The following is a 13,069-nucleotide window of genomic DNA, read 5'->3' on the forward strand; positions in this document are numbered from 1 at the left end:
TTTGGAAGACAGTTAAATGCTTCAGCAGTTGTAACTGTATATCACCCCATTAAGACTCTGTGCCACCTCACAGATGCCCCAAGCATCTCCAGACTGTCGCTCTGCTCTAATAAAATCCAGATTTTTTAACCTCAGCGTCATCTGACAAAATCACCATTCAAGTATCTTAAAGACAACGTCTGTGCAGTGAATCAGGCTACACAGACATGACCGATGGGTTCCCTCAGAGAAAGTTAGAGGTGGCAGAATGTCACAGCCCCAGACATACCTCCATCAATAACCTGCTTCTGCTCCCGTACATGTAAACAGTTGCAGAGACGATGGTCCAGTTAAATGGCGACGTCAAACTATACTTTGACTCGACTGTGTATGTAACTAAGATTTGGCTGCTGTGTGTGGTGTATGGACACTTATAGCCCCTTTCTTCATGAGGATGATGGCTTTATTGTTTTAAAACTCTGAAAAGATATCATGCTTTTCAAATATGTGAACATGCAAATAATGAAGCTTCAGTCTTCATAGTTTAATCTTGGCTCCAAAAGGAAAATAGGAAGATATCATATGTACTTGGATGGGAATGTAGATAAATATTCAGGAAAAAACAGGAAGCTGAGCCGGTTTCTTCTTTAAAAAACATCATAATTGAACAAACTACTTATATATAACTTACATATAAGTAGTTATATTATAACTGTATATTGCTGTACTTACAATGAATATATCATTGTACATTGTATTATGTTTGTGGTCCTCTCTTGTAAAGGAGATCTTGATTTTAGAGAGACAGTCTGGTTGAATAATCTAAAAATCACAGGATTTCTTTACTGTTTCTGTCTCATGAAAGCAATTTGATATGCTTTTCATGTCATGAATTAGTCTTTTCTTTTCTGTGACTCTTTACAGATTAAATCAGGAGTTATACAGATTCGTGTGCCCCTTATATTGAATTACAGAAGTTATTCAGCCTGTAAAACAAGGATTTATCCCAATACAGAGTAACGAGCACCATCAGTCAGTTGTCGAATCAGTAGTTAAATATTAGGTGGGCAGCAACAAAGTGGATGTAAAGGTTGAGGGGAAAAACTACATAAGAGAGTGATTATTACAAGAATAAATGTTTTACTCCACATTGCGTCAAGAACATCCTCCACTTCCTCTGCGCAACACAGCACAATGAGGACCAGAGGACAGACTGCAGTCCCCACACAGATTCTTCAGCCGGGCAGAAATTAAAACATTTTGATCTGAGCTCTGAAGCTGTTTGTTTGGCCCGGGTAAATGGGGCTATTGTATGCAAATCTTTTGCACAGAAGCATATGACCTCCTCAGTGCAGGGCAGTGGCTAGTGTGAGAGAAATCATTAGCAATGCAAAGTCATGGTGCTCTGATACTCTTGTTCACAGTCACAGATTGAAAAAAAATCTGCTAACGTAAATGTTTCTGGATGTGCTTTATTCAAAACTGCAGCTGAAGGTAAGTTAACCTCATTTCTCATGTTGTTGACAGATCATGTGGCTGTCAAACTGTTGGATTCTTAGTGTTTTAGGAGGTTTATGTTGTGCTAATGGGTAGCTATGCTGTCACGTCACTTGATACTACGAAACAGATGAAAGAATCGTGTGAAACATTCTTTTTTTTTAGAAATGTTCTTTTAGAAACTGAAAATCAATAAAGTTTTCTTCATTTCGCTGCTCTTATTAGTTTTGTAGATAATAAACAAATGATCACAAACAGTTTCACTGATGAAGTTTAAAGTTAAAGTTTCAATTGTTGTCAGATAAAAAGAAGAAAAGTCCTCCTTTATTGCACGTCAGTCTGTTTTGTAGCATAAAACGTTTTCCTGCCAACAAATGGGGAGTATTACAGACTCCGTTACGCTGGGCGCAGATGCCCACTCTGCATGCTGCACCATGACGATGGTGAAAGCTTGTCACATGACACATGGTGCCAGACCTCAGTGTTGCACTCTTAAGTGGCCTGCCAGCTGCAGAGGGGGGGCAGAGAGGCTTCCTTCCTTCTCTGGATGCACATCCATGCCAAACCAGCGGGTCAGCTTTGTCCTCCACGCTGCCTCCTATGCCTCTTACACCTCCAGCTGAGCCCGGTAACAACTCTGACATTTACGACTAGACTGGAAATACAGACATGATGAAGTCATAGATTAGTCAGTGGGGATCCCAGCAAAGGGGATAAAAGACATTTAAGACTGAATTTAATTCTAGACTCAGAATAACTGGATTTCAGGGAGAAAAAGTTGAAACTTAACTTTAAGTTCAACTAACTTAAGTTAATTGCTCTTTAATTTCTGAACTACTTTGAGAAAGCTGCCTGATTTGTAAAGGTACAGTATGACAAGGATTATTGTTCATGAATTAACTTACACCGAGATTCTATTTTAAACTTTATTTCTGGATATTTTCATTCCTTGTTTCTGGTCTCAGCCACAAAGTCGAATCGACAGCATCTTTACTTTAATTCAGTTTATTCTGCAGCATCTTTCATTCCAGTTGCTGGAATGAAAGCTAACACTAAAATATTTTAAGATTCGGTTACCTGGTAGTTGTTTGAGCTATAAGATGCCGTAAAATGCTCATCACAAATTTCTTATTCTTTTTTCTTCAGAGAGTCTAAAACTCTGTTATGCTTGATGTCACATCGGACGAACAAACAAAAGGAAAATACTCAAATTGGACATTTTTTGGTGTTTCTTATTTAATAAAAACGTAAAATTCAAAGATCACCTCTTAGTTAAGTAATCAATCGAGTATCTTGTCCTCCTTTTAACTCGGTCAGCTTTATTTAAACTATTTAATATTTCACCAGAAGAGTCAGGCTGGCATTTAAAAAAAAAACAAAGAAATTACATTATTATAGAGAAACTTTAACTTCTGCTTTTCAAACGTTGTCACAGACAATCCCGAGAACTGTAAGTCTGTTACATAAAAACAACTTAATTGTGACTTGAATCAAGCGACATTTTTAGCCTTTTAACGACTTATAAAAAGGTTTTGGAGAAACCGGCAAGAAGGAGTATTAGGGGTACTGATGAAACCCGTTAACACAAATTTATTAATCCGATGACATGTGTCTTAATTAGTCATTGAACACAGTCTCAGTCTTTGAAGTCAATGAAGAGTAAAGGAGTGAAGGCGGATTCACTTTGCTCTGGAAAACTTAGGTCAGTTAACTTTGAAATGTAGTCAGTCACTGAGTAGAACTTTTTTAATAACCTATTGATTTATATCTATAAATATCTTTTATTATTATTTGCAATTGTAAGAGTGTTATTTTTAGATTGAATGTTCAATTAAATGTTGGAAATGTCACACTTCACTCAAAATATCCGTATAATTTCCCTTTAAACAACTCTATATATTTTAACTGTAATCAGAACTGTATGCAGTATTTACAGTAGGTTAAATGTTGTAACTTTCACAAATTAGTACTGCGACAAACTAATGGTGGTATATTCGATTCATGTAATCAAGATGCAAACAAGCAGTTATTGTTAGAATCGAACTATAATGGAAAACTAGTCCTTCAAGGGCAACGTGAGCTGATTGTAGTTGATTGTTCTTGTCATTTTTCTGGCCTCTGGTGGCATTTATCTGAAAGTGAAGAACAACAGGAGAGTGTGCAGAAAGAGGCAGAGAGCGACAGATTGGGACATGAGCTCTGGCTGTTTGCAGCAGGAAGCTTCAGTCTCCTCACGTGGAGCACCTGCTCAGCCCCTGTTCGTGTAATCTGATTAGATGCGATATATAACTAAAACCGATTACTGAGTGATTGATCAGACAAAATCTGATTCAGGAAACATCACTTCTTGTGAATGTCTAATTGCAAGTGCTAAGCATAAGAATTATTTGTTTAATTAGTCATTATTTGGCCATGTTTCTAGTTAATAAGAAGGTATTTTTACATTTTTCTAGCTTCTGTTTTGTGCACATATTTGTTCCGTTTCTGCTCCTGTGAGTTTTATTCATTTATTTTGTTTGCGTGGGTGTGTGTTTCTTCAATGATAAAAAGTTCAATTAGATGTTGTTCGTGCATCTTTTTCCTCAGACCCGGAACCAAAGATGAACTGGGCATCATTCTATGCCGTCATCAGCGGTGTGAACCGACACTCCACTGGTATTGGTCGCATCTGGCTCTCTGTCCTGTTCATTTTCCGCATCCTGGTCTTGGTGGTTGCAGCCGAGAGCGTGTGGGGAGACGAGAAGTCCGGCTTCACCTGCAACACCCAGCAGCCCGGCTGCAACAGCGTCTGTTACGACCACTTCTTCCCCATCTCCCACATCCGCCTCTGGGCGCTCCAGCTAATCCTGGTATCCACCCCTGCCCTGTTGGTAGCCATGCACGTAGCTCACCGCCGCCATGTGGACAAGAGACTCTACAAACTGTCAGGCAGAACCAATCCCAAAGACCTGGAGCAGATTAAGACCCAGAAGATGAAAATCACAGGGGCCTTGTGGTGGACTTACGTCATAAGCCTGTTGTTCCGTATTGTCTTTGAGGTCACTTTTATGTATGTGTTTTACATGATTTACCCTGGTTACAAGATGATCCGACTGGTGAAGTGTGACTCGTACCCGTGTCCCAACACAGTGGACTGCTTTGTGTCGAGACCCACGGAGAAGACGGTCTTCACCGTGTTCATGCTGGCTGTGTCGGGGGTTTGCATTCTGCTCAACATTGCAGAGGTGGTCTTCCTAGTGGGGAAGGCCTGCGGTAAGCACCTGCACAACGCTGGAGACTCATCTATGGGAGCTTGGATCCAACAAAAGCTTCGCTCTTACTAACAAAACCCACAGATTTCACTCCACAACGGGACACATAAGTGAGAGCTCATTTTTTGATTAAAATTTTAATGTCCCTAAATAATATTATATAGCATAATAAGAAAAAGGCACTGATTCGTCCAGTGGTTCCAGGGTGGAGAAAAAAATTTAAATTGACTCAACATTTTTGCACCAGCAGTTCAGGTTTTTATGATCTATTTAGAAGTTTCAAAGAACCAAAACACTGTACACAGCTGCACAGCCTCATGTACATACGTGATATAGAAGCTGTAAGTTTTGCCAACTAAAGATTAATTAAGTGGCGTTTGATTAAAGTAATATTCCAAATGACCACACTGAAGCTTTCTGTTGTTGTTCCTGAAATGAGAATATAAAATATCGAAAGGGGACATCAGCGAGTTACTGTTCTAAGTCATCAGATTGCATTGGAAATGTGTGCTAATGTCGAGCTACTGTATCATGGGTACTGTCATTAATCATGATTCATTTCTCTGTCAAATGCATTAATCCTAATTCATATGTTTGAATCAGTATGACTTGAACCTAATCCGATGGAGGATTTATGCCTTTTTCTCAGCTAAGATTGTCAAGATATTACACTAATATGTGTTGACCATGTTGCATTTTATAAATGTACATTTTAACAGTGTTTGTATCATATAGACTATTTCATTTGGTGGTTTATAATCTCCACATATAAACAAAGCAACAAGTTGAAACTGAAAAAAAACTTGAATCTGAATTTTACTACTGATGGCTAAACATTATTATTTAAATGCATTGATTTTTACACTGGGGGTTTATTTATGATCCGTGCACAGCAGAATAAAATCAATAAGTGTAATTAAGTGTGTCTTTTTTTTTGTCTCAGCAAATCCAAAACGTGAATCGAAAAGAATGCAGAAGGAAAAATCTCCGGCTTCGCTGTCTGTGTGGAGATGTAATTCCACAAATAACCAGAGAGCAGCAGCCATCTGTAGGCTCTGATCAAGCTGCAGTCACAGCTTCCTCTTAGCTGTCAGCAGTGTGACTGAAAGGAAAGGAAAAAGCCTGAATGAAACTTTATCACATATTTAGTGACACCTTCACCATCTTTAGCCACAGCCCATGTTGCCACCTGTGAGGAAACATCTGAAGCTGATGAAATTCTCCTCGTAGTTGCCTGATTGAAGAGTTTTGGGGTTATCAATAGCTACTCCATCTAGGGAGGTCACTGCTTGGGTGACAACGGCTGACCCTGAGGACAGCTGGACCTGCTGGGGAATGAGGCTGCTTCTCTTTTTATGGAACACGTCAACACACACCGTCTATGAAGTGCAGAATCACGAGAGGCATATCAGCTGCAATGTGCCGACTCCAGCAGTTTGTGTTACTCTTCTATGTGGCGGCGGCGGCAGTTTCTGACCAATGCTCCGGTGATTTCTGGAGGATATTAGTTGTGCTCCACATTTTATGGAAAGTTTCCTCACAGAAGTTTAATCGGATAGAAAGTGAGTTTAATACTCTCGCTGGAAACTGTCAAGCTTGTCAGAAAAGTAATTTTTTTATTAAAAGTCTTCCTGCTGTGTCATGATATGTGTAACAGATAGAACCCCCCCATCTATACATATAACTATATAAACACATATATCCAGGAAAAGTTAAGTAAAAATGATTATTTGCTATATTTTCTGACACAACAGTAATTAATCCCTTTAGTTCTGTGTTTTGTTTATGCTGGACTGATTCATAGGTCAGCGTTTAGCAACTATAAAAACAAACAGATGAAAATGACAGTGAAAAAGCAGCCAAGGACCAGAGGAAACTAAAAGACCTTCCAAAAGCAAAGAGAACTACTGCTCAGGACCGTTTTAAAACATTTCACCAGATGCAAAATATAAAGAAATGTGGGGTGGCTCAAGACTTTTTCACAGTATTGTACATCAGACTTTAAAAGCAGCAGCTGAAACTGACTTAATTAAACATGCTGCAATCAAAAGTGCTTATATTGGGATATAATGTGCAGATGTCCCATAGTTGTAGCTTTATGTTGTCCATGTTAATTTGAATTGTGATATTTCTTTCATTTATGATACATGTTTTAAATGGAAACTAAGGTAGTAATGTTTAGGTATAAACCAACTTAAACTGGAAATAAATCAAATAAGTTCAAAACAGTTAAGTTACCTTAACTTACATATTCAGCCACTGTTTTGTGTGTGTGTGGCAACGTGATGACGCACAGTCCAAATGAAATTATTCATTTTTGTATGGATTTATGAGTAACGCTTGTCTGTTAGGGCTCATTATGGCACTGAGGGACGCGACGGTGTCTGAGGCTCCTCCACAAAGTCAAGCCTCAGATCACCAGAAGTGTGACAACACAGCCACTCCCTGCGCCATGACTTATATTTAGAGCTCACTGACAACCTGTGTCCTTACTGGACTGCTCAGCTGCCACTCAGTTCAAAAGAAACACCTCTTCAGAGACTTCTCTACAGATGGAAAAGTTTTCACGTGTCCTCACTCTGACACAAGACTTGAGTTTTGCTGTGGTGGCTTGTTGAACACATCAGTTAGATCAGTATAGGAGGGAGGTCACCCGGCAGGATCACTGAGTCCTCAGTGAAAACTATCTGGGTGTTCATTTTTGGAGCAGCATTTTTCTCTGTGGTTCAGGAGAACACTGCATCTCTGTGAGAAGGCTCAAAGACTTTGTTACTCGGAGGGAAATGCACGTTATCAGGTAGGTCTTTCTGCAAATAGATGTAATCAGAAATTAAGGCAACAGTTGAAAATATCGGTAGTTCCAAACTTGTTATGACTTTGTTTTCCACCGAGCCTCTTAAAAAGCACAACTGAGTAACTTAGACATTCTTTTTCTAATAACAAAGATGTGAAAAGTGTTCCTCACTTACAGTCCATGTACTTCAAACAGAAGCTCATATTCATGGCTTGTGTTTTCGTATCGCCCTTCTTTAAAAGGGCAAGTACAACCATTTCTAAATTAGTTTGGGGAGTTCTGTTGGGCACGGTGTCACAAGATCTAGGCTGAGGCCAACAGTCTCGTTGCAAATGCTTCAGGGTTTTCTCTCACACACAGTCAGCTATGTCCTGACCTTTTTTTTTCCTATCAGACTTTTCTGAGGTATCTGTGGAGTCTGTAAACTGGGTGGCTCACATAAAGAAATACTGTATTCATACAACTACTTGTCAAAGTCATGAGCAGCACAGCAGCCAAAGCTGAGAGGAGAAACTGCTCCTCAATTTGTTGGGAAGCAGATGTTCTGTAGATGGGTACAGATGATTTTCTCATCCGCTGCACAACCTTCACACGTTTGACCATTTTGTGATGTTTGCGGGCTGAGATATTGCTTTCTTAGTGCTGTGCGGCACACGTTAGTGACTTCATGCTGCAGTCATTAAGAGCAGTCAGTGAAACAGATTTTATACCTCCACACTAGAAACCACAGCACGCACCTGTCACTCAAACCTGCCCTGCCCTTTATATTGCATCATTTTAACCTTCGATGCAATTTTAAAAAGTCACTTATCCAAAAAATAAATCACAGCCTGTGTTATTGTCATGAATGGGGAGAATCTGCAGAGACCACAAGTTTAAAGCTAGTCATTTTAATCTGGAGATTTATGACAGCTGACTCTCTTTTGGAGATGGCCTCAAATTAACTTCAACGGCACTGCGTCTTTTGCTTTTCACTTTTGTGTATTTTTTCTAGTCCAGAGGCTCATTTGAGTTAAAATGCAATTTCCTTCCTTCTTGCAGGCCTCTTCGGGTTTTGCCAATAAAACCAAGGTTGCATTTGTGAGCCACTATGGGAGACTGGAACTCACTGGGGAAGCTGCTGGAAAGTGCCCAGGAACACTCCACCGTTGTGGGTAAGGTGTGGCTTACAGTGCTGTTTATCTTCCGCATCCTGGTGCTGGGAACCGCGGCTGAGAAAGTGTGGGGCGACGAGCAGTCTGGCTTCACATGTGACACCAAGCAACCAGGTTGTCAGAACGTCTGCTACGACAAAACCTTTCCCATTTCCCACATCCGCTTCTGGGTGATGCAGATCATCTTTGTCTCTACGCCCACACTCATTTATCTGGGCCACATCCTTCATCTGGTCCGCATGGAGGAAAAAGAGAAGGTGAAACTAAAAGATCAAGCCATCCAGAATGAAAACCAGCCACAGTCACCTACAAAAAAGGCCAAGAAGACCTCAGTTAAAGACAACCAGGGCCATGTGCGTTTGCAAGGGGCGCTGCTGCGAACCTACGTCTTCAACATTATCTTTAAGACCCTGTTTGAGGTGGCATTTATTGTAGCTCAGTACTTCCTGTATGGGTTTGAGCTCAAGCCGATGTATACCTGTGACCGCTGGCCTTGCCCTAACATGGTGAACTGCTACATCTCCCGACCTACAGAGAAAACAGTCTTCATCCTTTTCATGCTAGCTGTGGCTTGCGTGTCTCTGCTGCTCAATCTGGTCGAGATGTACCATCTAGGTTTCAAAAAATGCCACCAGGGTCTTCGTTACAGACGATCGCTGGCTTCAGGCGAGTCTCCTAAGGCCCTGAATGAGGCGGTGATGCCCTTTGTCCCAAACTACACCTACTTTAATGGTCACCCTTCAGCGCCTGAACCCTTTCCTGTGGACACCAAGTACAACATGGCAGAGCCCAACCCAGCCTTCAGCCCCTACAACAGCAAGGCAGTTTACAAGCAGAACAGAGACAATCTGGCAGTGGAGAGGAAAGTTAGAGCAGAGGGAGATGATTCGGAGAAGACGAAAAACACCGGTCCTGTCTTTGAGACTCCTGCTGAAAATCAGCGCAGAAACAGTCAGTCAAGCAAGCACAGCAACAACAAGAGCAGGCTGGATGACCTGAAGATCTAAGTCCATTCTGCCATTCAGGAACAAGGAGATGCCACCGCAGCAAGTGAAAATACTTGCATGAGTGTGGAAGACATGAGACAAAACAATAAAGCTAACACAAAACAGAACTCCAGAAGAGAACTCCAGAGTTCACAGGACTTTGTTATGTTGATAGTCATTAAAAAGCAAGCTTCAACAGAATAAACCAAGACGTGGTTTGCAGGGTCATTTCTGGGTCCTTCCTCTAGCCACACAGCCCGGTCCCACGGCAACACGTCCAATAGTCACAAAACAGCAAACTTTGTATTCCGAGCACATGTTTTTCACATCGAGCACAGCCTCAAAGTAATGTTTGCAAGTAGTACGTCGACTTTGTGTGTCCAACATGTTTTGGACACACGGCAGCAGGAGTGAACAGATTTTAAAATTCTAGGTTGAACACTATGTTGAAAATGATACTTAGCCGACAGGCCGATTGCTTTTGTCATTCAAGTATATCGGTCCATTCATCTTGGAATGAAATCAAACGTTTAAAAAAACTTTTATTCTAAACTTTCACTTATTTAGATCTCTAACAGAAAAAGATCGACCAAGAGACACCAGATAGATATCAGCCACTGCCATCAGTAGATGTTTTCCTATCTGTCGACAGGACAATTGAATTATTCCACCTACCAACGCTGGGTTGAGATATCTTTGCATCCCCAACTGGCTGCAAACAAGAGCAGAGAAAGTTTATTTGATACGTCATTATAGTGTCTGTTTTAACTTAAGCAAAACTAACCTTAATGTGGTAGTTTTCTATGGATAACCTGAGAAAAATATGTTTTTATGCCAAGTAGTTTTTATAGTGGGTCAGACAGCAAGTGAATCCAAAATATAGACTTTAAACCAAAGTTTTAAAAAAATTATTATTTAGGCTGGTTTGAAATTGATTCTTCAGCTTCTCAGTGATGAGAGTAGCTCCATCACTTAATCCCCTCAGCCCTTAAATGTGGATGTTGCATGTAAATCTGATGCAAAAGTAAAACTATTTCTGAAAATGCAGTTATACGGTGTGTCTCTGTTTAGTTGTTGTCATGGCCTGTAGCACGCACAACAACAACAATAAAAAAGAGAAGAATGAAAAAAGAAAATCTTGTGTGTGCATCAGGTTTTCGTGACTGTTTCAGGTTTTGTTGTGAGACTGGACTGAATCAGAAGAGTTTAAAATGAGTTTGTAATATGACAGATGCATTTGAAGATCAGCGACATTAAAGGAATTACACGTCCCATAAATTATAATTTCATGATTATCTAAAGTAGTTTTGTCACTGATGATCTTCCATATTTGTGATGTTTAATGAAGACAGAAAACTTGTTGGTATTTACAGAAAAAATAAGATTAAAAAAGTATTTTTGACTCCTACTGATGTGTAACAGACGTTAAATACCTTCTGGTTTCAGTAAACCATGTTACTGTTGGTCTACGGTCGACAGACACACACAGATGTCCACTTATATCAACTTATTAGTGAATCTGTACTTTGATTAACCTGTTGAACATCATAGAAAGGTTTTTCAAAATTCATATTAAATATCAGATATACTGTCATAAAACCATGATCTTTTAGCTCATATTGCTTACATATATGTATATTACAGATGGAGGTATATCATTTGCCCACACACAGCAGCTCATCCACTGCTGGAGGCTAGGTGATGTTTGTGGGATGCAGATAAAAACTGCAGACATACAAATGCAGTATTCATCCTTCAGCTCTGCAAATGTCACAGTTCCAAACCACTGCAAGCTGATATTCACAGAAGCCTTTTAGAAAATGTTTCTGGGTTCACAACTTCATTAATTCACTGAATTTGATATGTGTTGCACTTCAAAGTTCAGGAAATAACTGGAAGCTGCATATTGTTATCAACACAGTTTGGCACGACATTGTCACGGCGCTGCCATGGCAACGCTTGAATCGTTTTGGCTGAGGTACACTTAAGAATATGTTTACAATCCAGATTGTAAGTAAAATCAGACATAAAAGTAAGTCTGGTTACTGTATTTCTTCTCCTTTCTTTCTTTCTTCTTCTCCTTGATAATATCCAGAAAAGACAGAGCAACAGTAATATCTGAGAAACAATAGCTAATCGTCCTGTTGTGTTTGTTATAGCCAGCTATCAGCTCGGTTGTTTGAGAATCTAGGAGGCACGCTGCAGGTTTCCTCTGACTTTTATAAATATATCAACCCACAGAACAACTCTCATGTTTCCCAAGCAGCCCAATCTTTCTTGAGAGGGCAAAGCTGCAAACTGAACAGGTGACAGAGGTTAAGGTTATGACCTTTGGGCTACTAGCATATGCAACCAAATCTCTGAGCCAGAATAGGGGACAAGTGATATGCAGAGCCCATTCGTCGCCGAGTCCCACTGCTCCTCGTAAATCAGGCAGACTAGAGTGCACGCTTTTGGACAAGTCAAGGAGGCGATACAGTATGTAAGTGATAAATCACCGAAGGCTTGTGTGTATGATGTGAACAACCTCATAAGTTTGATTTACAAGATTGATTTGCACCTCTCTTTGTCCAAAAACTTGGGCTTTAGCTACATACTACAACACAGTTCCTTTATGTTTGTATGCTCCATGAATCCCATGTGGAAAAACAAAAAGAGAAAACTGAACACCAGTGAGCGTTGTCCCGTCTTGTGTATCATCTCGTGATACTGTAATGTTTTCAAAGGCTTTAAAAGGTAACGTGAGTATTGTCCATTAAAACTGTCTGAGGCTTGGGTCACTATTTGACATATGACACCTCATGCCCAGAACTGTAGTTATTTATTGTTTGCGGGTGGGGAAGTTAGCAGATGAAAAGGAATAATTATAAACTTTAAGGCCTTGAGGTGAAGCTCGCTCAACAACAGGTGTAATGGTTCAGAATATACTGTACAGATGTTTTATTTAAAGGCAGACACTTCATTACTTTGACTTCGGCTGACAATAAATGTCAAATTCATTTATTTTTCAGAACTTTAAAGCTTTTTTGGTTATAATAAATCAGTCATATCTCATTAAAAGACAAAAGAAAACACACATAAGCGTTAATGTGAGACATCTTGTTAATGCACAGTCCCATTTTCTGTCTTTAGCCAAACTCCGTGTTTAATTATCTTCTTGAAACAGTTTTAAAATCCTGTCCATCGTTTCCACTGACAGATCTCTTGTTTCCCGTCAGTCAGCCAGGTGCAACAGCTCATTAAGCTCTCTCTATAGACTCATTTGCAGGTATTTCTTTGATCATTATGCAGTTAGATGACATCGTTTTGTGCCACATCTTTACAGAATAAAACTGAATTGGTGTCATCTCAGAGTGGCGACTCCATAATCTTTGCCATGGGTTGTAACTATTCACACAAATATGAGAC

General features: G+C 39.9%; 2 protein-coding genes across 4 annotated transcripts; both read left to right on the plus strand.

Moving 5' to 3' along the window:
• Positions 1-1,375: 1,375 nt before the first annotated feature.
• Positions 1,376-5,634, plus strand: gjb1a (gap junction protein beta 1a). Of its 3 annotated transcripts, none has more exons than XM_072375524.1 (2): positions 1,376-1,473; positions 4,063-5,634. In XM_072375524.1, the coding sequence occupies exon 2, from the start codon at positions 4,077-4,079 to the stop codon at positions 4,797-4,799; it is 723 nt and encodes a 240-aa protein (XP_072231625.1). In that variant the 5' UTR covers positions 1,376-1,473; positions 4,063-4,076; the 3' UTR covers positions 4,800-5,634. The 3 variants fall into 3 exon arrangements, with proteins under 3 accessions (XP_072231625.1, XP_072231624.1, XP_072231626.1); XM_072375523.1 differs by lacking the exon at positions 1,376-1,473 and adding an exon at positions 2,001-2,104; XM_072375525.1 differs by lacking the exon at positions 1,376-1,473 and adding an exon at positions 2,111-2,341.
• Positions 5,635-8,611: 2,977 nt separating this feature from the next.
• On the plus strand, positions 8,612-9,707 carry gja2 (gap junction protein, alpha 2). The gene has a single exon (XM_072374719.1). It carries the CDS (start codon positions 8,612-8,614, stop codon positions 9,680-9,682), a length of 1,071 nt encoding a protein of 356 aa, XP_072230820.1. The 3' UTR covers positions 9,683-9,707.
• Positions 9,708-13,069: the final 3,362 nt, after the last annotated feature.

This window comes from Leuresthes tenuis, unplaced genomic scaffold, assembly GCF_036924035.1.
Source record: "Leuresthes tenuis unplaced genomic scaffold, fLeuTen1.0.hap1 SCAF_21, whole genome shotgun sequence".
Classification (NCBI taxonomy): domain Eukaryota; kingdom Metazoa; phylum Chordata; class Actinopteri; order Atheriniformes; family Atherinopsidae; genus Leuresthes; species Leuresthes tenuis.

Bases quoted from the DNA above. Each gene is read 5' to 3' on its own strand.
- gja2 (XM_072374719.1), top strand. From the start codon at position 8,612: ATGGGAGACTGGAACTCACTGGGGAAGCTGCTGGAAAGTGCCCAGGAA.
- gjb1a (XM_072375523.1), top strand. From the start codon at position 2,077: ATGCCTCTTACACCTCCAGCTGAGCCCG. The intron at 2,105-4,062 runs GTAACAACTCTG...CTTTTTCCTCAG, and splicing joins TACACCTCCAGCTGAGCCCG to ACCCGGAACCAAAGATGAAC.